The following is a 24,386-nucleotide window of genomic DNA, read 5'->3' on the forward strand; positions in this document are numbered from 1 at the left end:
AAAAGCATCCATCAGCACCGCGACAGCTTTGCAAACCCACACCCTGGCTACGCTGTGCAAAGCAAACAGCTGGGGCTTCCAGGAGCCCCAGATCCTAGGCACCTAGAAAAACGATAACCTGACTAAGCTCCCCTACAGCAAGAGGGATATAAAACAGAAGTCAGGAATTGCACATGAGGCACAGATACAGACAGAGCAGTCCAGTCCTGGGGGAGCGTTAGATACAGACAGAGCAGTCCAGTCCTGGGGGGCATTAGATAGAGACAGAGCAGTGCAGTCCTGGGGAGCGTTAGGTCCAGACAGAGCAGTCTGGTCCTGGGGGGGTGAGGCGTTAGGTACACAGCAGTCCGGTCCTGGGGGGCGGTGGTCGACAGGGCAGTCCAGTCGAGTACATATAGACAGAGCAGTCCAGTCTGGGGGCGTGGAGTACAGGCCAGAGCAGTGTGGTCCTGGGGGCCCAGGTCCAAACAGAGCAGTTTGGTCCTGGAAGTTAGGTCTGAACAGAGCAGTGCAGTCCTGGGGGGCCTTAGGTCCAAACAGAGCAGTTTGGTCCTGGGGGCCTTGGAGTCCAGGCTGGGCGGTCGGTCACCAGGGCGTGGGTCAGACAGAGCAGTCTGGTCCTGGGGGTGTTAGGTCCAGACAGGCGGTCGGTCTGGGAGCCCAGGTCTAGACAGAGCACTGCAGTCCTGGGGGCCTTGGGTCGGGCCAGGCAGTGGGTCACCAGGGGCCTTGGGAATTCGAGACAGGCAGTGGGTCACAGGGGGGCCTTGGGTACGAACAGAGCAGTCGGTCCTGGGGGTGGTGGAGGTCCGGAGCAGGCAGTCGGTCCTGGGGCGTTGGAGTCCGAACAGAGCAGTCGGTCCTGGGGGTGTTAGGTCAGACAGAGCAGTCGGTCCTGGGGTGTTGGGGTCCAGACCAAGAGCAGTCGGTCCTGGGGGTGGAGTCCGAACGGGGCAGTTTGGTCTGGGGGCGTGGGTCCGAACCCAGAGCAGTCCGGTCACCAGAGTGGGAGCCAGGCAGAGCAGTCTAGGTCACCAGAGTGGTTGGGTGAGACAGAGCAGTGGGTCTGAAATTTGGGTCCGACAGGCGGTGCAGTCCTGGGGGTGTTAGGTCCATGCAGGCAGTTGGTCTGGTGGGTCAGGGCAAGGTGATGCCGGTCCTGGGGCGTTAAAGTCGAACAGAGCAGTCGGTCCTGGGGCGTTGGAGTCCCGGAACAGGCAGTGCTGATCCCTGCAGAGTGCGTCCAGGGCAAGGCAGTCGGTCCTGGGGCGTTAGGTCCAGGCAAGAGCAGTCGGTCCTGGGGAGTGCATCCAGACAGAGCAGTCCGGTCCTGGGGGGCGTTAGGTCCAGACAGAGCAGTTTGGTCCTGAGGTGCATTAGGTCCATACAGAGCAGTTTGGTCCTTGGGGGCGTTAGGTCCAGACAGAGCAGTGCGGTCCTGGGGTTGCCCTCTGCAGCAGCGAGGTGACTGCTTCCTGCTCACAGATCTCACGCCACCAGCGTGGGTCTGTGGGGTGGTTTTCCTGCTCTGCATAGTGGGATGGGCCAGATTGCAGGGAGGTGGGAAGGGCACTTATAAGGGAGGGTGGTGTAAGGGGACTCAGCTTGGAGTGTCAGTGCATACGACAGACAGGCGCTCCGCACTCCCAAGACCCTTCTGCCTCTGGGAGTGAGAACGTGGTCTTGTCATCCACACTGAGATGCCGACGACCCTGATGCTGGAAGGTTCTAGGGAGGACAAACCAGGAAGGGCACACAGACCGCTGCATTAAGGCCCTGTCCTTCCCCCTGCTATTAAGGGAGCTAATGCATGAAGAGAAGTGCTTTGGACAGAACCTGCACACAGGACCCACTTGCTTTTTTTTTTGAGACAGAGCCTCGCTCTGTCACCCAGGCTGGAGTGCAGTGGCGCGATCTTGGCTCACTGCAACCTCTGCCTCCCGGGTTCAAGCGATTCTCGTGCCTCAGCCTCCCAAGTAGCTGGGATTACAGGTGCATGCCACCACACCTGGCTAATTTTTGCATTTTTAGAGAGATGGGGTTTCACCATGTTGGCCACGAAGGTCTCAAACTCCTGACTTCAGGTGATCCACCTGCCTTGGCCTCCCAAAGTGCTGGGATTACGGGTGTGGCCTGGCCCTGCTTTCTAAGTGCCGGTCAGCATCACCTTGTTTTCATTTCCATATTATGATCATTATCACCAACATCTGTGGCAAGAGCACGTTCCTGATTCTGCACATAAGTGGGGTTTTTCCAGTGGGGATGTGGACTAAAAGAGTGGTCAGAGTCTTCACAGCTAATTAAATTGTTAGAAAACTTCCAAGCATCAGCTGTCACGATTTAGAAAATAGGACAGAAAAACCTTCTCCCTGACAAACACTGAACACCAATTGTATCCCAGCTCTGCAGTCTGGCCAGCCCCTCCAGATGGGGACAGGGACCACTCCCATGGGAGGCCGGGGGATCAAGACACATGCAACAGGCTCTAGCAAGCCTGCCAGTCCCTCTCCTCTCCCCAGCCATCTTCCTGGAAGGAAGGAGTATGCCGGAGGCAGTGCCGCCCATGTTTTAAATAGAAGAGATTTCGTGGAAATGGTAGCAATGGTGAAGGAGGGAGGTAAAGAGATCAGGAATCGGAGGGGAGAGAGCTGGGTCCATCCCTTCCATCAAACCCGCTCCAGATAAAGCTTAGAGGCTATCTCACATTTCAAAGGGCCTTTCTCAGTCGGCCCAGGGCAGAGCTGGGTTGTTTGTTTTTAAATGTTTATTTTCTAAGTGTCCTGCAAACCCCTGAAGGAAAGGGGGGCTGGGTGAGCAACGCCCACTCTGGCAGCAAGAGCTCAGTTTGCAAATCAAAGGACAGCTTCCCTCCTCCAGCCATAGCCTTCAGAGGGAACTGGCTTTGGAGGGAGGCTACAAGCCCATGCTGTCTGTGTCCAGAGGTCTGGGCCCCAGGGGCCGAGCGGGGCCGGGCCTCACCATCGGTCGGGCAGCCGCCCTCACCTCCCCATTTTTCAAAGGGGCTCTAGCGTAAAACCCAGCTCCCCAGATAAAGGGAAATATGGTGCCTGTTTCCTCTCCTGAGGTTTCACCCAGTGGGGAAAAGCCTGGGAAAAAAGAACATGGCCTCTTTCCTAAATCAAAAGAAACATGAGTCTCCATCAGCCATGAAAGGAATGGCAAATGAAATACAAATGAGATGTCATTAAAACAAGAAAGGCCTAATGAATTCTCTTCCTGAAGCGGAGGCAAGGACCGGAAAAGACAGGGCTGCGTTTTGGCTCCAGAGAAACGGACTTGGGGCACCAGCCCAGCCCAGTCCAGCCCACTGGGGCTGGGGAGGGAGCCTTGAAGGAGTCTGCAGCCGTGTAATGGGATACCGTCATCCTCCTGTCACTCCTCGGCCCACGATCTACGACTGTGGATTAGCACAGAGGCCTGGGTCCCTCCTGAAAATCTTCCAGGAACAAACGCCCCCAGGCACCAGGCTGCCCAGTCCACAGGCCCTGGAGGGTGGGCGTGGCTTGTACCCATGTCTGAGGCCCACCAGGTGTCTGAAAGTACTCTTGCCCAAATGACCCCCTGTGGCATAAGGGGACACTCACCCGGTTATCGCCTTCGGGGGCGAGAGGGTCTGTCATCCAGGATCCAAACCTCGAGCCGGAGGTCTTGACAGTCACGGGGTCACTGATGCCCGTCAACTTCCCACAAGCTGGAAAAGAGCACACAGGTCAGGAGAGGGAGGGCAGGGGCCCCGGCCCGCGGTGGTCACCCTGACCCCGACTGCCCAGAGCACACGTGCCATGCGGCGGCTTCTCCTCTTGCCCTCGGGGTCTGGGGTGCTGTGGAAAGATGCTCACACCCTTGTTTTCACAGACAATTTCCCCCGTCTCGGAAAGGCTACTCCTCCCCAAAACAGAGCAGCTGTGGCCAGGATAGCAGGGAAAAGCCGTGAGCAGACAGCCGCCCTCCTGCGCTTCACCCCTCCTCAGCCTGCTGCACCCATGGCCTGGGGATGGGGGTGCCAGAGCAGCACCTCTAGGAGAGGGGTCAGCTCTTTCCAAGACTCCATTTTTTTCTCTTGGAAATGGGAACAGCAGCAGCTCCACCCCCAAGGGCATTAGACGTCATGCCCTGACAGCCCAGCCCGCGTGGGGCACAGTTAGGCGCAGTGCGAGACGCTGCATCCAGGCAGGCCCTATCCCACCACAGAGCAGCAACACCACCAGCGGCCCCCCCCGGAACTGACCGGGACAAAGGCCATAGCGGCCTTCGCGCAGAAGGAGCCTGCGCGCTTCTCCCACGGGCCTGAGCCAGCTGCTTCTGCCTGTGGGAGGAGCCCAGGCTGGAGCGCTGGGATGTTGAGCACCAGGGTGGATGGGATCCTGGATGTGACCTCAGCAGCCCTCCGTCTCACAGAGGACCGTGGAGGTGAGGAGGGACACACCCGGGCCACCCGGTGATTCGGGTTGAGGCTGGAGCCCCCCACACCCCTGAGGGCTCAGGGCGGCTTCCACACCCACTGCACAGGAACACAATTCCTCCTGCCCGCAGGCCGGCGTGTCTGCACAGCCATGCAGCTCTTCCACAACGCACGAGCCTCAGCCGCCCTCTGAAGGCCCAAATGCTCCTGATTCTAGCAGGGACCCTGGATGGGAAGTGGTTGGTTTCCCTGCAGAGGGTAGAGGAAGGGCCCCTCGGCCGCAAGCCCCCGCACCCTGCCCTGACCCTCCCGGCCAAGCCCGCCTGTGACCTCCTAGGTCTGCGTGGCACCCTCGGTGGGCTTGCTCGAGCACATGAGTCCAGAGGCCATCCATGTGCGGGGGAAGACTGCGGGCGAGTGCGTCTGGACCTCGGCTCAGCCAGGATAATCCCGCAGGCAAGCAGGGTGGGGCAGGCTCCAGGCTGGTACCCAGGAGGGCACAGCCCGGCCACTCCCATGCTCAGCGCAGGTCTTGGGGTGCCTCCCACTCTCTCTCAACTGGAAGTGGCGAGCGTGCCTGTTATTGGCATCACACAAGACCAGAAAGAGGAACGCTCCCGGCCCCGCCGGTGTGGAGGTGTCTCCGATACTGTGGGTTGGCGGGAGAGCGCGCATCCAGGCAACAGGGGCTTTCAGAGGGACAAGGAGCCCACCGCCTGCAGAAAAAGACTGGGTTTGTCCCCAGATTCCCATCGAGTCGGGCTGCACTGCTCCGAGGCCCTGGCAACCTGGCTCCCGGCCCGCCACCTCTGCCCCGATTGGAAGAAGAAATGTCACAGCCCTTCTTTCCCCTCCTCCTCCGTGCTTATTCCCCTGTTTCCACTTTCAGAAGGTATTATGTGCTTTCCCAAGTAAATATTGTCCCCTCATGGCTGGAGGCTTTCCGGCAGTGGGGCCTGGTGAGAGGCTGCCAGGGTCTGCTCGGCCGTAGTCCACGTGGGCTCCGGGCCAGGGCCGTGCCTCCCATCTGTGGGAGGAGAAGCAGAAGAAGAAAGGGACGGAGAGGAGATGGCCAAAGCTGACCGACGTCTATGGGGACAAGAAGTAAGAAGATGTGGGGGGTCTGAGAAGTGTCACTAGAGGCTCCTCTTCCAGGAGAGTCCAGCCCAGCTTTTCACCCCAGTGCAACTCATGGGCGGAGAAGAGGGGCACAGGGTGGCTTCACTAAGGCCCTGGAGGAGTGTGAGGCAGGAGGTGGGAGGCAGGAGCCATGGCTGGGCTCACCCCTCACCCTCCGGCTGCTGAGGGGCCCTGGGCTTCGGGGGAGACAGCAGCTCCCTCTGCACTGGGTGGGTGCTGGGAGAAGCCCTTCACAGCCCCTCTCCAGTCCTCCCTGCCATCCAGAGGCCGGTGTCCCCTAAGACAGCGCTGTGGCCCTGGGAACGTCCCGTGAGGGCTCTCCACACCGTGGTTCTGCTAGTGGTCCGGAAGGAGAAGCCTAGAGAAGTGGTGGCCCCACGCTGGGTTTTCCATCCAGCAGTGCACATGGGCTCTGGCCACTTCAGCCTCCTCAGTCAACACGCCGGGCCTTCCGTGACGCTGGCCCACACGAACGCCCGGAACCACACCTGCAGTAGGCTCGTCCCGGTCGCATGACCTCCCAGAAGGAGACCAGGTGTCTGCCCTCCACCTCGCAGGCAGCCAGCAGAGGCCAGAGGCAGCAAGTCAGTGCCAGGTGTCTGCCCTCCACCTCGCAGGCAGCCAGCAGAGGCCAGAGGCAGCAAGTCAGTGCCGGGCTCTGCTTCGCCGCCTGGCCCGAGCCCCTCCCTGCTGGTTCACGCAGCTTTGTTCCAGCTGTCCCTCCACCTGGCGGGCCGGCCCCAGCCCCGCCTTCCCACCCACCTTCACTGGCTTGCCCCAAACGGACACCTCTGCGCTAACGACGTGCCCCTCCTCCACTCTGCCTGGCCTGCCTGTCCTCACGGGAGCCGGAGCCAGCTTCCCACCGTACATCTCCTGGGGCTGCCGAGGAATGTCTGGGTCTTGCCGCCCCAGGGAAGAAAGTTCCGGCACTCACCCTGTTTCCTCCAAAACGCAGCCTGGGGATTTGTATGGAATGAATGAATGAATGAATGAATGAGTGGCTCATTGCTCAGAAAAGCCTCCTGAGTTGAAGGCTTCACTCTCCATCTCAGTGGAGGAGACAGTGGGGAGGGAGGGTGGCCCTCTTCCCTGGAGGATGCTCTGTAACCCCCTCTTCTCCTTATCTATAGATGGGGTGATAACAACAGCGCCTCCTCGGAAGGCTGCTGTGAGAATTAGGGCAGGGACCACCAGAGAGCTTTTGGGACAGCACCTGCCACAGAGTCAGAGCTCCACAGAGGTCAGGAGGCATCACTGGGGATTCAGACTGAGGATGTGCGGAGAAGGTGAGCCCAGGTCAATGTGGTCTTCACCCCTCCCACTTCATCCCGCAAACCCTGCACCTGGCAGGTCTGCTCTCCAGAAGATGGCTCTGCCCCAGGCCCACCCTGCCCGGGTCAAGGGCTCCCTCCTCCCTCCCGCATGGGCCCCACTGGCTCAGAGCTGAGCATCACCCTCTCCAGCACCCTCTTTTAAATGCAAAAGTGACCCCTTGAAATGAGCCTTAAAATCCTGGCTTAGCGAGGGCGGGGAAGGGTGAGGCTGGCTCTGCACTCTGCTCTTCCAACTGCTGGCTGCATGCACAGCTCCCAGGGCCCTCGGGGCTGGAGGCCACCTGCCCTCCTTGAGTCAGGGAGTTATTTTTGGTTCTCCAACCAGACCGCTTCTGCCAAGACCTCAGGAACTGACAGGATCTAAAAAAGCCCATGGCAGAGCCTCAGCGGCATCTTGGCACATCCAGTTCAGGAAAGCGTCCCTCGCCAGTCACGAGCACTCAGGATGCACGCACAAGGAGGGAAGAGGAGGGGAGAGGCAGGAGAGGGCTGGCTGGGCTTCCTGCACTGCTGGAGGCTCAGGAAATGGCCCAAACGGGCTCTGTCTCCTAGGAAGGCCTAGGCTGGGAGGGGCAGCATGCTCAGCTGGAGGGGCAGGCCGCCCGAGGGTCCCCAGACGGGCTCAGAAGGCAGGGCGCTGTGCAAGGCCGGGAGCCTGGACAAGCCGATGCCCCTGTGGATGAGACAATCTGCCTCTTGCTATTCCCAGGAGGAGACTACTTGTGAGCAGCAGCCTGGATGATCTCATAGAACAGGCCCGGGGAGATGCCCGCCGAGGACCTCAGGCCAGAGACAGAGGGGTCTCTGGGTAACCCCGGAGACAGGCCAGGAGGGCTGAGTGCCCTGAAGCAGGCAGACGGGGTTCCTGGCCTGCTGCCTGTCCTCTGAGTCTATCCTCCTTGGTCCCAGCTTTTATCCCCCGCAATCCGGGAAGACTTAAGCTGGAAGAAGTCTGCAAAGCTGGGAACCTGGACAAACCAATGTCCAAGATACAGATGAAAGAAGCTGAGAACCATGCAGCATCCCGGCCAGGCCTCGAGATCAGACCCAGGGCCTGGGCTGGGGTGGCCACTGAGAAAAGAGTCACGGCAGACCCTTCCCCTCGCACGGCAGGGAAGGGCGGGCCTCCAGGAGACTCTCACCGCCTGTCATCTGGAGAACTTCCTGGGAAGAGCCCCGGCCACCCGGGGCCCCACTCAGTCAGTGCTTCTGAGCGGCTTTTTAGATTTCGGTTTATTTCCTCCCCCGTCATTCTAGTGGGTTTTCTTTCAGAATCCACTGGCAAGGGCTTAACTCTCTATCCTTGAACGCACCATGTGTGCCGGTGACAGTGGCTCACTGTCTAGCTCCACTCAGGACTGGGGGCAGGAGGAGACAGACGCTCCCTCTGCCTGGCTGACCCTTTCTCACATCTTGGGGTCAGGGAACAAGAGGGAGGCTTCAGATTCCTCTCCCCCAGGACAGAGTGTAGAACATGGTGCCAGAGCCAAGCCCCAGGCCCTGACAGCCCAAGCTGGGATGGGGGCCTGCAACTGGACTTGCATCAACCTAGATACCCAGGCAGGCCTGGCTCCCAGCGGCTGGCAGGGGACTCTGATGCTGGAGCCAGTGGGCTTTGTTAAGATGCGTTCCAGTGAAACAAAAAGACCCGATTGACCCTGAAGCCCGGGCTCTGTCTGTGCTTATGGGTGTCTGGGGGCTTCCTCCTCACCCTTTGGGGAAAAAAGAAACGAAGGAAGCCTTTAGCACCAGAGTGCCAGGATGGTATATCTGGGAGGAGCCCTTCCAATCAGCTGGTCCCCTCATTTATAGAGAGGACCACGAGGCCTGAAGCCGACACAGCCCGGGAGCTCCATGGGTAGAGCTGTGTCGTGCACTGACCCTCTCTTTTGGCTTCGCTTAGCTTCACTGCTGGGGCATCTGACTCTGCAGGCTCCCCTGGAGAGAGGGCCCCAAGCCCAGCTTAGGGGACGAGGCCAGGGGTACGTGGCAGCACTGCCTCTCCCCTTGCCCTGCAACAAGACTTGCTCCAGGAGAACCGACCAACTGCCTCCCTTCCAGAGGATGCCTCAGAGGAGAGGTTCAGATTCCAGTTTCCGGCTGGGCCATTAGGAAAATTATATAATGCCATCAAAAGAGGGATCTTCAGAATTGGAAACGGAAAGCTGATGGAGCCCTGGTCCTTGTTTTCTCTGTTTCTGAGTATGTTCTGGGGTCAGGAATTGTCAGCAACAGTGACTTGAAGAAGGCAGCAGCAAGGAGAGAGCTATCAGGAAGACTTTGGGAGAGCCTCTCCTCCAGGCTTACCGCAGGAAGGGAACCGGGACCCTGTTCACTAGACCATGGAACCTGCAGTCAGACTTCACACCAGCAGGTGCAGCAGGCACACCAAGAAACTGCAGGGTCCGGGACGGGGGAGGAAACTGCCCACTACTGGATGCCACGTCTCACAGAAGCTCTGCCCACCCAGGATGGCCGGCAGCTTGCGCTGGCTCCACCTTGCAGAAGGCGGGTCTCCTCGGCAACCTCCCAGCAAGGAAACAGGCTGCCAGGGTGGTCCTGAGGCGGGTGCCTATTTGCAAGGCTAAAATGAAGCTAAATTAAGCAGCTGCAGGATATTAATTTGGCGCTTAAGTTACTGAGCTTGAATGAAACCTGGGAAGAGGGAGGAGGAAGATCAGCAGCTGCTAAATCTGTCTATCTGTGTCTATCAATCATCTGTCAATCAATCAATCAATGATTTTTCTATCTAACTACCTACCCAGTCATCAGTCAGCTATCATCACCTCTCTATCCATCGACCTACCTGCCTACCAGCACCTCCTCTGCTGGGCACAGTGCTGAGCTCAGAATCTGAAGGATTTCCATGAATTACCATTCTATGAATTACCCCGGAGCTCAGGGACTCCCTGCACCCTTTTACAGATGAGGAGGCAGCTGAAATTCGAGAGGGTAGATGCCTTGGGGGAGTCGCACAGCTATGGAGTGGCGCTTACTACCTTACAGAGCTGCCTCCTCTGCGGGGGGAGCTCAGTTTGCTGTGTGTCAAGATGAGTCAGGTGCTGGCTACAGGCAGATGCCAGGGCCCCACCCGCAGAAGTTCTGACTCAGCAGCTCTGCCTACGTGTCGCAGCCCTTCCAAAGAAAGAATTCAACGCAGAGGTGAAACCAGGCAGCTGCACTCCAAAGGTGGGAAAACGAGGGCCTCTGGAGGCCTATGCACCCTCTCTCTTTACTCCCAAATCAATGGTGTTAGCAGCCCAAGGACAGCCATGTGATCTCCTTCACAAGACCCAGGATTTGAAGCTACAAGGTAAACTCACCCAGCTACTAAAAATAGGCCAAGCACAGATGGGAAGGCCAGCTCATCCGGGAGGGGTGGTGCCCCCTCGGAAAGGCCCTTGGCTTCTCACTATTTGCAACTTTTTACTCCAAATCCCTACGTTGCTCCCTGGATTCCTTGATTTGGAAAATGTGGAGGTTTTTTCTGGGTTTCTCTGTGATGTGCCCTGTCTATTCCAGGAAGGAAAAGACACTGCTTATGGGGAAATACACAACAACAACAAAAAGATCCTGCCACTGGATACTTCGGAGGCCAAGGGAGACCCCATCCGTGGGAGTGTTTGGAGGTCCCGGAGAAAGGGGCAATGGTGAGGTCACTCAAGGTCATGATGGGGAGAAAGCCAAAGATAGTACCCAATGGAAACAGTCATACAGCCTCATGATCGTTCATACAGCTCTATCATCATCAACATTCCCACAACTCCTAGAAAATCAAATTGGGAAGCCATGGTAGAGGCCATCTGGCCCAGACGCCCCTCCTGGGACTGTCTGAGGTCACCCAGCCACTGTCACACCAGGGCTGGGCACCATGGAGCCCGGAGCCGAAAGAATGCAGTTAGCAGCCCCCATGGGACACAGCCAGCGTGCACTCATCAAAATGGATTAGTTCTCCAACCCCCAGCATTTCTCATTGTCTCTGTTTCCAGACTGGGGAACTTGAGGCTCTGTGTGTTCACTGAGAACACCCAGAACAGCGTTTAAAAATCACCTAAAGTGGGAACCTGGGGAAACAAGGGTTTGGCTGACTCTTTTCTTTCCCGTTGAATATTCTCTCTCTTCACCTGACTAACAACACTAGATTTTTCTTTCAAGGGTGCTTTGTGGATGTTTTAGGTTTATCATAAGGCACTTGGAGTGTGTGTGTGTGGAAAGGAGAGTAGAAATAAAAAGGTAACCAAGTGAGAACATCAGAGAAAGCCTGAGATAAACTTCCTAAGGCAAAATCACCCTAAAATTACCCTACGTTACCCTAAAAAGTAGGTAGTATGAAAACAACAACCTTTGTGTTATTAAAAAAAAAAAAAAACAGCTTGGTGAGGACAGATGGTTAATATTTCTTAAGAAAAACTAGAGGTGGAATTGGGATTTGAAATGTGCTATTTAAAAGCAGACTCAGACACTAATGTGTTAAGATTTCTCCTAGTGATTAACTGGAGAGTTGGTAAGGTGAATGGGTAATCAATCAGAAATAAGAATCCAAATGGGTCACCCCACACTGGGAGTTTTTCTTTGGAAACATACCGAGGAAGGGGCTCATTTGCTCAGAGGCTCCTCCCCTTCCAGGCTGTGAGCAGGGGCTCCCTCCCGTGCTGTGAATGGCAGCTCTCCTGTGATGTGATTGAATTTTGCTCCCTTTTTTATTCCAACTATGCATGATTCAATATTTCAGGAGCTCCATCAGCCCCCGTTCTCAATCCAGAGGAATCTGAGATGTGTATTTCCAGCCCTATGAAACTGGTGTCTTCAATGCACACACACATACAGTACGCACACGCACACACAGTCCGCCAGATGGTATGCTATTTTTTTCCAGATGTGTGACTCAGCGGGGTCTGTGGCCTCTGCACAAGACCCAGCTCTGAACAATGCCCTAGGACGGGTGCGGCCTACGCTCCTCCTTTGCTGTCTCTCAAGATAGCCCTGCCCAGGAGCCCTAATCCAGCCATCACCTCGCGAACCTCAGCACCACTCCCTAAGCCTGTGCGTGTGCCGGAGGTGGGCAGTGCAGCGCCACGTCCCGCAGGGTTCTGAGCCTACCTAGTTTTTGCATGCATGCACGGAGCCTTTCTTCAAGATTGGACACTCTGCTCTGAAGTTCATCGTAGTCATAGGCGCCAATTTCCTCTTGCAGCTCGTTAAGGACTGACGTCAGATTCTGGACCTCCTCTTTAAACTGCAATACCAATTTGGCATCGGCCTTGTACTCTTCCAACACAGGTATCAAAGGCCTAAGTTCATCCATTTTCGCTTTTATCGCCTGTAAGGTTAAAATAAGCTAGTTCAGTGCGATGCATGCAAGAACTCTCGCCCCCTGCCTTGGCCTGGCTTCTCTCTAGGTGAGGGAACGTGTGTCTATTCCCGCTTTATTTACAGGCTTATTTATTCTGGTCCAAATGAGTTAGAAGAGCATATTAAACAGTCCTCAGAACACCAACATATTTGGGAAAGGTCTTTATTGTCAGTTTAGAGTGCAACATCTTAAGGTTACATGCTTTTGAGTCACATACACGAAGTTTTTGTTTCTTTCTTTCTTTTTCAAAAAATGCATTGACAAGGGTTCAAACTATTCATGAAATGCAGCTACAGTCGCATGCAAAGGAGGATCCTGGTTGTATTCAAGGTTCCTTAGTGAAATGGTGCTAAGTATTGGAAAATAATAGTAAAAATGCATGGTGCAAAAAGCTCTCTGGCTCTCTTTCATGGTTACATGGGAGTGGACTGCTTCTTCAGTCACTGCAGCATTGAAAAAACTCTTTTAAGTTAGCCCTGCAAGTAAGAAAACGAAATACCGTTGAAGAACTAGCTCACTAGCCTGCCTGAAACAGACAGCCATCAGGAAACACATATTGACATGGTCGTTTAGAAAAAGCCCGCTGTAATGCTCGAGTTAGTCAAAACCAACTGCTTGAAGAGTTATTGAGATCCCCTCATCACCATGTCTGCCGGAATTTCTTTTAATGCAGTTTAGCACAGTCAAGGCAAGCGCTTGCTTTTCTTCCCCCAAAGCCACAGCACCCCAAAATTGGAAACTTGCAGAGATGCCTGTGTCAACCACGTTTGCCAAGACGGGCTACCTCCCAGTTGCTGACGACACCCCCATCGTTAGAGGAGTCTGCCGGAAGCAGAGAAGGGAGTGCTGGCTCAGAGACGGAAATGCTTTCTGGTCAGACAGGTCAACAACTCTCTTTCCACAGTAATTCATGATGACCAGCCAGATGCAAGGACAAAATGTCCACCTGCCTCTGCTGAGCGCAATCAGCTCGTTTCACCTCAACAGGATTGGGCCTGCTATTATTGTATTTATCATATAGATTTATAACTTCATTAGCTTGCCATTTCATCTATTTCATGTATCGTTTTAAAAACAGAATTAGTTCTTGCCTCATGCAGGGAGCACATCAAAGAAAAACATGAGCATAAAAAGGACGGGAAGACAGAGACAGAGCACATCAGCAGTTTCCAGTCGGGCGAGGGTGTGTCACTGGACCTGTTCATTTACATCTGGGCTGGATCTCTAATTAAAATGCATGTATACCTTAATTAAGGTGGCAGATAACGTTTCAGTCGAATTATCCTGAGATGGAGTCAACTGTGGGCATAGCTCTACCTGGCTGCACATATGCATCTATGATTTTAGGTCAAACAAACAGCAGTTTTAACGTCCAGAGTGACCCGGAGAAGCAGAATGCTTCCCACGACACGGAAAGGAGGCTGGCGTCTCTCTCTTCTTTCCCTGCACGTCTATGGCATGCCTTGTCATGGCTAGATTAGGTCAGATGTGAAAAACTGCCCTGAGAGATTCCTGCTCCGGAATGGCTCTCATCCATTCAGCTAATCCTTGGCTAATGTGATTTACCTGCAGCAGCTACACAATGACAAGGGCCAGTAACCATGTCCCTTCCCAGCTAATATTCGACTTGGCTTGGGCAGCACAGGACTCAGACCTCGGGCTTCCAAACCACACTGACGGGGGCTTGGGGGCGAGTGTGTGATGCTGCTGCTGCCACTCAGGCCACCCCTGCCAAGATGGCTTCTGCCAAACCAGGGCCAGTGGTGGCCTCCCTACTGCCAAGGGCAACAGTCCTTTCAAGGCACAGAGCAACCTTTGCTGTGCTTCTCCCTGCCCCAAATGACCATTTCTGTAGGGAAAGGCAAAGCATGAAGGGAAAGCACACCCAGCCTCAGAGGAGGAGAAGGAGGAGAGGGAAGAGGAGGAGGAGGAGGATGAAGAGGGGGAGGAGGAGGGGGAGGAGGAGGGGGGGGAGGAGGAGAAAGGTAAACGGTCGATGACATTATTTAAACGAACACGATGACGGTTGACGATGATGCACGATGATGACGACATTTGTCGCATTTGCCACGATGCGATGCATGAACGATGATGTGATGAACGATGATGATGTGATGATACAAGATGATGTGATGATGAAATGATGACAATGATGATGATGAAATGGCACGCATATTAAAACATTGTCGATGATGATGTGACCGATGATGACATACGTACGAAACATTAAAATGACATGATGCGCCACGATGATGATGATAATGGAAGAGAAATGATGAAATGTGATGATAACAAAATGTGAAATGAAGATGATGAGGATGATGATGAATGTACATATGCATTAACAATGATGATGTGATAACGATAATGATGACGATAAAATATTAAATGAAACATGAATGATGTGAAATGAAATGATGAAACATGAAACATGATGATGATGAATGATGATGATGATGAAACATGCAACATGATGATGATGATATTGATGATGATGATGATGATGCAACGATGAAATAAATATATGAAGGATGAGGAGGAGGAGGAAGATGATGATGGAGGAAAGGAGGAGGAGGAGGAGGAGAGGGAAGAAAGGAGGAGGAGGAAGAGGAGAGGAGGAGGAAGGAGGAAGAAGAGGAGGAAGAGTGAGGGGGAGGAGGAGGGAAGGAGGAGGAAGAGTAGGAGAAGAGGGAGGGAAGGAGGAGGAGGAAGAGAGGAGGAAGGGGAAGAAGGGAGGGAGAAGGAGAGGAGGGAAGGAGGAAGGAGGAGGGAGGAGGGGGGAGGGGGAGGAGGAGGGGTGGAGGGAGGGAGGGAGGAAGGGAGGAGGAGGGAGGAAGAGGGAGGGGGAAGGAAGAGAGGGAGGAGAGGGAGGGAGGGAAGGTGGAGGAAGAGGGGAGGAGAGAAGGAAGAAGGAGGAGGAGGAAGAAGAGAGGGGGGGGGAAGGAGGAAGAAGAGGGGAGGAGGAGAAGGGGACAGAGACGGGGAGGAACATACATACCTTAAACTGCCTGGCCAGGTGTTGCTTATGACTCTCCTCCACCTGTTTGAACTTGGACTCCAGTCCTTTCATTTGGTTCTCCATCTTCTCCACGTACTGCAAGTCTCTCTGGGTCCGCCTGTCCAAGACCTCTATGGATTGAGACATGTTCTGCACCTGTCAAAAGGGCAACAAGTTCAGCGAAAGAGCCGCCGTCGGTGCCAGGCAATCTTCTCTGCCTGCTCGTGCCCACACTGCCCTTTCCCACACAGCCAGCACACTGGGAACCAGAAGTGGCCCATGCATTATTTACAAGGTAATCGCCAGCATCGGACTGATAGCTCCCCAAACACAGCAAATAGGTTGGGTAAACATTTCCTCTGCCAACGTGTTCTTATCATCAGGGATGCAAATCAGGGGTGTGGGAGACTCAAGTTCCTTTATTGGTTGTAGCTCCAGGCACAGACTGGGTGATTTCTCTTGATCTCTCTCTCTTTTTTTTTTTTTTTCAGTGGTGGTGGGTGGGGATTGTTCCTAGTCTTCATGTTGCAGGACAAAATCAGTAAGGCAAGCATAAATACCAGCAGAGAGAAATGGCACTCTGAGGCTGCCCCGCCCCCAGGTATAAATTCTTCCTCCTAAATCTCATTGAGTGCCTTGCTGATAAGGTTGATTACTTAAGTGCAGAGTGAAGGAACAAGGGAGCTGCTCTTCCTGACTCTGCATCAAGCTTTTTTCCCTATCTCCTGTGCCATCCATCACACCCCACAGTATCATAGGTAGATGACTGCTCTGCAAACATGTACATTCTGAGCATAGAGTCAGGAATCAATCACCCAGCAAATGAAGAATCGCTGTTTTCCATCTTTACGGGCAGATCTGAATTGAGTCTAGCCTCAAGATGGAACTTTAATATTCAACAGGATTCCAGGGAGCTTAAAAGAAAAACAGTTTTAGTGCAGCCACCTGCCAGTGCATTTTATTTGCAGGAAACTGGCGTGTGCTTCTGTGCAAATGCATCTGGGGCTGCAGGGAGGCGGGAGGAAGCTGAGGATTGCCGCAGTGGCGTTTGGGTCATTTTCTCAGAATCTAATCCAATTACTAGGGAGGAAGTTACCTCCATGACAGCAAATCTTCACTTCTGACTTTTTTGCTGAATTTGAAAATACTCTCCTTTCTAGGAACAAATCCATTTGGGGATGAGGCTTAGCTTTGCCTGGTCAGTGTGAAAAGAGAACAGTGTGGTTTCCACTTCTTACTACACATCCTCCACCCCGCCAAACAAAGTAAAGTAACATACGAGAGAGCGAGCCTAGCCTCCTCAGTAGGAGGAAAACCACTACGGCCAATCTCAGCACCCCAAAATGCAAGGAATTTCCTATCTTGTTATTAGAAAGGAACACACACCAACTCATCTTGAAATTTTAAGTTTGTAAAACACACGATGGGGTGGCTTTAGCTCCCCGTCACCCCTTCTCTTCCCTGCGAAATGAAAGCATACTTCTTACACCGCCCTGCCTGATTCCCTTGCTTGCCTTCCTCTGTCACTTTGAATAACTATAGCACCTTTTCCAAGAAAAGATGTGAAGTTTGGTTTTATTCGTCCTTCAAGGCCCAGCCCAAATGCCACCTCCTCCAGGGAGGCTTCCCTGATGAACTGAGTTAAAACTGGCTGCAAACTATTCGGAAACAACAACGTCACTTTGTTGGCGCAATGTCTGCCTAGGAGTGAGCCACACAGCTGTCCCCCCCACAGCCTTCTGGACAGGATGCTCATGGAGGGAGTGACACTGGGTCTCATCCACACCTGTAACCCCTGCACAAAGTCCAGTAAATCTAGTGCACAGGGGTGGCCCCTGCAGCCACATGGCCGGAGGAAGCAACAATACAAACAGTAGCGCCAGTCCAGACCCCTCTCTCCATTCCCCTCCTGGCAAAATCCTCAGGAGCAAAGGCCCACAAGTGCCGAGGAGAAGCTGCTGAGCTCCTGCTGACCTCAGTCAGGAGACTGCACACAGTGCTGCAGGTTTTTTGCTCCCCAGAGAACGAACGCTTTTAAAAGATTGCAAAGATTAGACTTGAGATTTAAAAAAACAGATTTTAAAGACACCAAGCTATTCAGCTACCTTAAAACCAAACAATTCCTCTCCTACAGTTCTCCCAACCCTGAAGGCACTTTGCTTTCTGGCCATGGACAAGGCACAGGCAAGGTTCGCCTCCAGCGGACAGTCAGTCCAGGACTGCAATCACGGACCCATCTCCCCACCCTCAGGGAGGGCGTTCCTCTAAGCACAGCCCTTCCTTCATTTTCTTGCCTGCAGGATGTGCCTCTGAGAAGCCAACTGGCAGGCTCAGGGTCACAGAGCTACAGGATGACAGTCTATCCTACACTTCACCCAACGTGGCAGCAGGCATTAAGAAGCGGGAGGGGAGGCCGGGCGCGGTGGCTCAAGCCTATAATCCCAGCACTTTGGGAGGCCGAGACAGGCGGATCACGAGGTCAGGAGATCGAGACCATCCTGGCTAACACGGTGAAACCCCGTCTCTACTAAAAATACAAAAAACTAGCCGGGCGAGGTGGCGGGCACCTGTAGTCCCAGCTACACAGGAGGCTGAGGCAGGAAAATGGCGTGAACCCGGGAGGTGGAGCTTGCAGTGAGCCAAGATTGCACCACTGCACTCCAGCCTGGGCGACAGAGCAAGACTCCATCTCAAAAAAAAAAAAAAAAGAAGCGGGAGGGGAGCCAGCAACACACAAAGACACACCTGGCCTCAAGATAACCAACGGCTAATAATTACCCATCCTTTCCCGTGTTCCAGGCACTGCACTGAGTCTGCTGTGTCATTGATCTCATTTGATCTTTACAAAAACCCCGGGAGATGAATACTATTTTGAGTCCCATTTTACACATAGGGAGACCAAGGCTCAGAGAAGTTAAGCAACTTGCTTACTGTCACACAGCCAGGAGGCCTGCCAGTTCAAGCTGGACTGGCTCCAAAGCCTACACTCTCAAACCCGGAGCCAAGTGCATCTTCAAAGAGAACGGAGCCCGTGCCCCACGCCTGCCACTATCCGTGTCCCTACAGTGCTCGACCCCAGCTGCATGGAATTACCTGGTGAGGCTTCCAGGGCTATACATGTCTGGGCTCCCCACAGGGACCCCAGGGCAACAGAAATCAGAGACTCTGGGCGGGGGGAGGGCCTCACCAGATGGGTTAAAGGTGAAGCCAGGCCACAGGAACACTGACAGACCTGGCTCGAATATGCTCAGCTGTGACCTAGCCCCATCCACAGGGCACATGGGCTGAGGTTTCTGGAGCATCCTACCCTGCTTCTGCCCATGAAGAGAAGGCAAGAGAAGAAAAGAGAAAGAGGAAAGAAAGAAAATAGCACACACAGGCCAGGGTGTGCGGGGGAGCTGAGGACGGAGCAGCCCTGCCTCCTGCTAAAATGCACAGTGCATTAAGGAGCGAGGGCCCTCTTTCACAGCAAATGGCTCATGCCCTCTGAAAATAGAGTGCCCGCTATGGCATCAAATGGGGTTTTAAATTTTTAAGCAGTAATGCTGTGGCACGCACAGGCGGGAAGGAATGTTCCAGGGCCTGCAGTCCCAGGGGTTCATGGAGCATTCTGGAATCCATTTCCCAACTCTCTGCTCTCCCGGCAACAGCCTCCTCCCTGGGCTCAGGGCTCTGTCCTCCCCTCCTGACTCTCCCCAGCCCCCACAGCCCAGAGGCCCCTCCAAGTGCCACCTCCCCACTCTAAGCTTCTGAATAATTAAAGGCTCAATTAGGCTTTGGTCTAGTTTGGTGTTAATAAATGTTGGTGGAATCTGTTAAATGCATCTTACTTTAATTCTTGTAAAATGATTTACTCAGGTGGCTAAAGAAAAAAAAAATTCTATTTCTTCAAGGGGAGCGTGCCTTACGAACTAGGCCCATTGCCCTGGGTACCACGAGGCAACCTTCCTGCCCAAGAAACAAGGGTCCTGTGGCCATTCCTGACAGGGACTGGGACACAGGAACAGGCAGTGACTCGGAGCTTTCAGGGCCCGTCAGAGCTGGGTGGGCGCTCGAAATCTCTAGCCCACCCTCTCCCTCTCCAAGAAAGGGGACGTGCTTTGTCCAGAGTTTCCTGAGGGCTTGTGGTTCAGCGGCGGGAATGTTAACCCGAGTCGGGGCAATGCTCTCCTCTCACCAGGCTGCTCCCACCTTCCCCAACGAGGTGGGCAGAGACAGCACCATCTGTCCCCCCAGCATGGAGCCAGCCCCGAGTCACAGAGGCCCCCCACCCCTCACAGGCCTCCTGTCATACTCCTGAGCTGACGCCCATTCCAGAAAGTCCAAGGCCAATCTGCAGGAAGAATCATGGCTTTACCGCCGTATGAGTGTGTGTGAGTGTGCGACTGTGTGAGTGTGTAAGAGTGTGGTGGATCAGGAGTGGATCAGGTTCAGGAAAGAAAGATGAAGGATCAGGGTGGACTGAAGTGGATCAGGAAGGTGGACTGGAGGGATCTCATGGATCTCCCAGTGGAAGGAAGGTGGAAGGGATCAGGTGGACCAGTGGAGGGTGGAAATGGATCTCAGGTGGACCGTTAGTGTGTATGTGACTGTGTGACTGTGTGAGCGCAGGTGTGTAAGGATCAAGGGACTGTGTGTCTGAGTGTGACTATGTGTCAGTGTGTATGTGACTGTGTGACTGTGTGTGTGTGTGTCTGTGAGTGTGACTATGTGTGAGTGTTAGTGTGTATGTGTGACTGTGTGAGCGTGTGTGTGTGTGTGTGTGTGTGGTGTGACCCCACTCCCTCAGGGTGGGAAAGTTCCTTGCCCACAGGCGCTACATGCAAATGCCCCTTTCTTCTGGGGAATCAATAGGTGGAACAGAAGGGCCCACCATTCCTCCTTGTTCTCTTGGTAACTTTCCTAGGGGGCCCCCAGAACCTACATTAACCACAGAATACGGGGTCCTTGGGCGGAATGTGCCAAAAGGCCGGTGGGCGGTGCCCACCCAGGAGAAGGCCCCCTGACTAAAGTGGGGAGTGGAGGAGACTGAACCAGGTGATGAGGTCAGCCATGTGGGTCTAGCGCCCACTTTCCTACTAACGGCTGCTTGGCTTGGGACAAATAAGTCCACCTCTTGGAAGCCAAATTTCCCCTTCTTGAAATGGAGGGAAAAATCCCAACAACTTCAAGTGGTTCTTCTCATGAAGATTAAGTGAAATAACAGATGCAAAATGTTATGCAAACTACACCCTGCTGTCCCCAGGTGGGTTCTGACGGTGACAATGTGGCCTGCTTTAGCCCCAGGAAGGCGTTCATGGTGAGGAGCACCTGTCCAGCCACTGGCCAGGTACAACCATTCAAGGGCAGAAAAAAGATCTTATCTCATAAAATCCAAATGGCCATGGTCCCCGGCCCCACAGGCCTCCATGTAGCTGCTGCGTGACAGCCCCAGCCCTATGCACGCAGATTATGACATCACTCAGAGGCCTTGTTTCAGTCCCATCTCAATTGAGGCCCACATGATCTCTCTACAGTGGAGCCTGCAGTGACAGGAGGGGTGAAATGAATCCCTTCTTCCCTGGGCTTTTCACCCATGGAAGTCGGACGATTGAAATCGATCGACGATTGGTTTATTCGATCGATCGATCGATCGATCGATTACTGACGATTGATCGATCGATCGATCGATTGATTTATCGATCGATCGATCGACTGATTGATGATTCGATTGATCGATCGATCGGATATCGACGATCGATCGATCGACTGGACACGATCGATCGATCGATTTACTGGAGCCGATCGATCGATCGATCGATTGATTGATCGATCGATCGATCGATCGATCGATCGATCGATCGGATCGACTACTGGACGACGACGACTTTGACCGACGATCGATGATTGATCGATCGACGTACGGGATTGACGATCGACGACCGACGACGATCGATCGACGATCGACGATGACGATCGACGACCTATTCATCCATCCATCCATCCATCCATCCATCCATCCATCCATCCACCCACCCATCCACCCCCACCCATCCATCCGTCCATCCACCCCTCTCCATTCGGCCCATGTCATTCTTGGAGTGGAGACAAGCCAGGAAAGAGCAGAAATGGGGCCTGCAAGCTAGCCAAGGCTTGGTGTTGGCGTGAGCACACAGGCATGTACCCACGCACACACACGCACACTCTGCGCAGACTCACCTTCTCCAGTAGCTGCCTCAGCTGTTTTGTGCGGGCATCCCGTGAACACATGGTCTGCTGTGGGGCGACCACTGTGCAGATACACCTGCCCTCGCTGTCCTGGGCAGAGCTGTACACCTGCCAGCTCTCCTCAGGGTTGGTGGGCAGCACCTGGAGAGGGGCGGGGCGGGGAGGGAGAGGGAAGGAGAGAAAGGGAGACCATGAGGTTGTGTATCAGAGCCAACAACCAGGGGAAAGTGTCCACATCCACCCCCAGGAAAAGGCATGAGGAAACGGTCCCAAGACATGTTTGACCCAAAGGGAAGAAAGGGTCCCTGGGAACAAAGGAGCATAGGTCTCCCGTTAGGAGGCCCAGGGCTGGAAGGATGTCAAAGAGGCAAGAACCTTTACATTCTTAAAATTCAAGTTCAACTCAAGGGATGTCTGGAGTTTGTCATCTGGCCAAACTGATCTGCTGGGTGGATGTAAGGGGCAACTGGAAGCCACAGACTGGACAAGGGGCAAGACAGGAAAGCAAAGGTTGGGTGGCTCGAAATGGGCATGTATGTCAGAAACAGGATATCCTTCCCGTAAGTCAAGCACGGGTGACTGGCACCACCAAGCCTCGCCCTGCCATTCCCTGACACTTGCAGAAGAAGCACCCACTGTAACAGCCCCAGATCCAGCAGCCTATTCGCCCAGAGCTGTGATGAACCCCGAGCCGCGGCAACCTCCCTGCCGGCAGCGTGGCAAAGGCTGACCCAAGAAAACACTAGGTTTCCAACTCCTCATGGGCTCCACCCACGAGCCATTTGGTGAATGCCACCAAATTGCCGGTGACATGCTGTGCAGGGGTCACCCCCAACCTCAGTCCTGAGGTTTGCCCAAAGACCACCAAGAAACCGGAGCCGCCTATGTTTGGTCTAACCTCACAGCCCAGCCCAGCCCAGCCAGGTACCGGGGCAGGCACTCATGAGCCTCCACGCTCCACCCTGCTGCCGGCCCCACTGTCTCTAAGCACGCTCCCCTCCGGTGGCATCAGGTCATCTCTCCGCTATTTTTAGCATGAAGATGGGGAGGAGAAGTTGGGCGGGGAGAATCTATAGTAGTCATATCTTTAATCTCATTCATTCCTAACCCGAGAAGATCGGGACCAGCAGGCCGGAACAAAGTCATCATGGAGGAATCGCCCTCAGATTCCTGAAGGAGCTGCGGGGGTGGCCTCAAGAGGGGTCTTAGGAGGGAGCCACACCACGGAGCCCTCTTCGCAGAGCACTGAACCTCTGGCAGCAAAAAGGGAGAGGGAGGGAGGCTCATGTCCTTCACCTCTCCTTTCAGCCTAGAGGGGCAGTGGTCTGGGGCGCGCCTTCCCAGCAGCATCCCCTTCCCCCGCGGCCCTCCGGGTGGCTGGTTTCAGCTCAGCCTTGCTCAGCCATCTAAGTCAGCTCTGCCCAGAAGCAGCCCTGGCCACGGTTCCCCTCCCGCTAGGCTCGAGAGGGAGACTCGATTTCAGTTTCAGAGGCCAGGAGGGAGGGGTGCGCGCAGAAGACGAAGGCAAAGGTGAGGCAGTGAGCACCCAAGGGCAGGCTCCCAGGGGCCCCACCCCAGCCCCTCGGCACCGTCCTCCCAGGGGAAGGAACAAACCCTCCTATGGACTGGGGAGGAAAGGGTGTCTTGGGACTTTGGGAACGAAGGCGCGGACAGGAGCTTCAGAGCCCACCGGCCGGGGCCCCACTCCCAGTCCGGTCGGGCCAGTCTGGCTTTTACAAACTAGGGCGGGCTCAGAGTCCCCGCTGGACCGAGCCCAGACTAGGGTCTAGCGGTGGCTCCACCCCTCACACGCTGAGTGTGACCTTGGACAAGTCCCCAAGCCCCCAGCCTTAGTTTTCTAACCTTTTCAATGAGGCGCTCATGATTAGTGACCCAGGACTCCAAGCCTCCGAACCCCCACCAAGCTCCCCGGGCCCCGCGGCTAAGCGCCCAGGTGAAGGAAACGCCGCCCCGGGGGTGCGCGGGGAAGATCGTGTGGCCCAGGCTGGGGGAGTGGGGAGCAGGGTCACCACTGCTGCACCGGCTCGCGACCCCTGCCCTTGCCCGCCCTGTTCCCTGCCACCTCCCTGGGCAACTCGGGTCCCGCGCGGCGCCCGCCCAGCCCCGAGCTCCGGACCGAGGAGGGGGAGGAGGAGGAGAAGGAGGGGCCGCGCCAAGGCGGCCGGCGGGCGCACTTACGCCGGTGCTGCGGTCCAGCGTCCCGCCGCCGGCCGCCGAGAGCTTGGTGGTGTTGAGGCCCACCAGCGAGGGCAGCGTCTGGGACATCCAGTTGGTGATCATGGCCATGGTGCTCAGCACGACCCCGATCTTGAGCAGCGGCACCGACATCGCGCCTCGAGCTGCCTCCAGCGCTCCGCTCCCGCTGGCGGCTCCCGCGCCCGGCGGCCTTCAGGCGGCGGGCACCGCGGCGGGCAGGCGCCCGGCTGTCCCGCGCCCCTCGGCCCGCCGCCGCCCGCCCGCCAGCCGCCGCCACCCCGCGCGGCCCCTGCCATCAGCGCCGCGCCTCTCCCTGGGCGCCAGGGAGGTGGCTGGCGGCCTCTGTCTGGCTGGCAGGCCTGCGTCTGCTGCCCGCCCTGCGTCTTCTGCCTTGTCCGGCTGCGTCCTCCCGGCTCCTCAGCCGCCACCGGGAAGCGCCGTCCGGCTCTGGGAGGCTGCAAGCGGGCTGCGTGCGCGGGGCCGCGGCTGGGAGGCGGGGCTCGCTGGCGTGGGGGCCGACGCAATCCGCCCTTCCAGGAAATGGGTGGATTTTTTCCTTGCTCGGCTCCCCGCCGCCCCCTGGCTGCCGGCAGCGAGATCTGCAAACTCCAGTCCGCCCAGGAGTTGGGATCAGGGTGACATGAGGAGACGGACGCACCACCATCCCCCCAGATCATAAAATACCCGGCGGCGGCGCGGGGACCCCAGCTG

The 24,386-nt window shown here is 55.3% G+C and overlaps 1 protein-coding gene across 1 annotated transcript in view; it reads right to left on the reverse strand.

Moving 5' to 3' along the window:
• The window catches only part of OLFM1 (olfactomedin 1), a 35,206-nt gene extending 11,082 nt beyond the window's left edge, over window positions 1–24,124 (reverse strand). Inside the window, exons 1-5 of the mRNA XM_003911115.4 lie at window positions 23,658–24,124; window positions 21,450–21,599; window positions 15,252–15,407; window positions 12,001–12,220; window positions 3,606–3,712 (exon numbers count right to left, since the gene is read on the reverse strand). Of these exons, the coding sequence (XP_003911164.3) occupies window positions 3,606–3,712; window positions 12,001–12,220; window positions 15,252–15,407; window positions 21,450–21,599; window positions 23,658–23,807 (783 nt within the window). The 5' untranslated portion in view covers window positions 23,808–24,124. The remainder of the gene's footprint in view (window positions 1–3,605; window positions 3,713–12,000; window positions 12,221–15,251; window positions 15,408–21,449; window positions 21,600–23,657) is intronic.
• Between the last annotated feature and the right edge of the window lie 262 nt (window positions 24,125–24,386).

The sequence above is a fragment of the Papio anubis genome, chromosome 13 (assembly GCF_008728515.1).
Source record: "Papio anubis isolate 15944 chromosome 13, Panubis1.0, whole genome shotgun sequence".
Taxonomy (NCBI): Eukaryota; Metazoa; Chordata; class Mammalia; order Primates; family Cercopithecidae; genus Papio; species Papio anubis.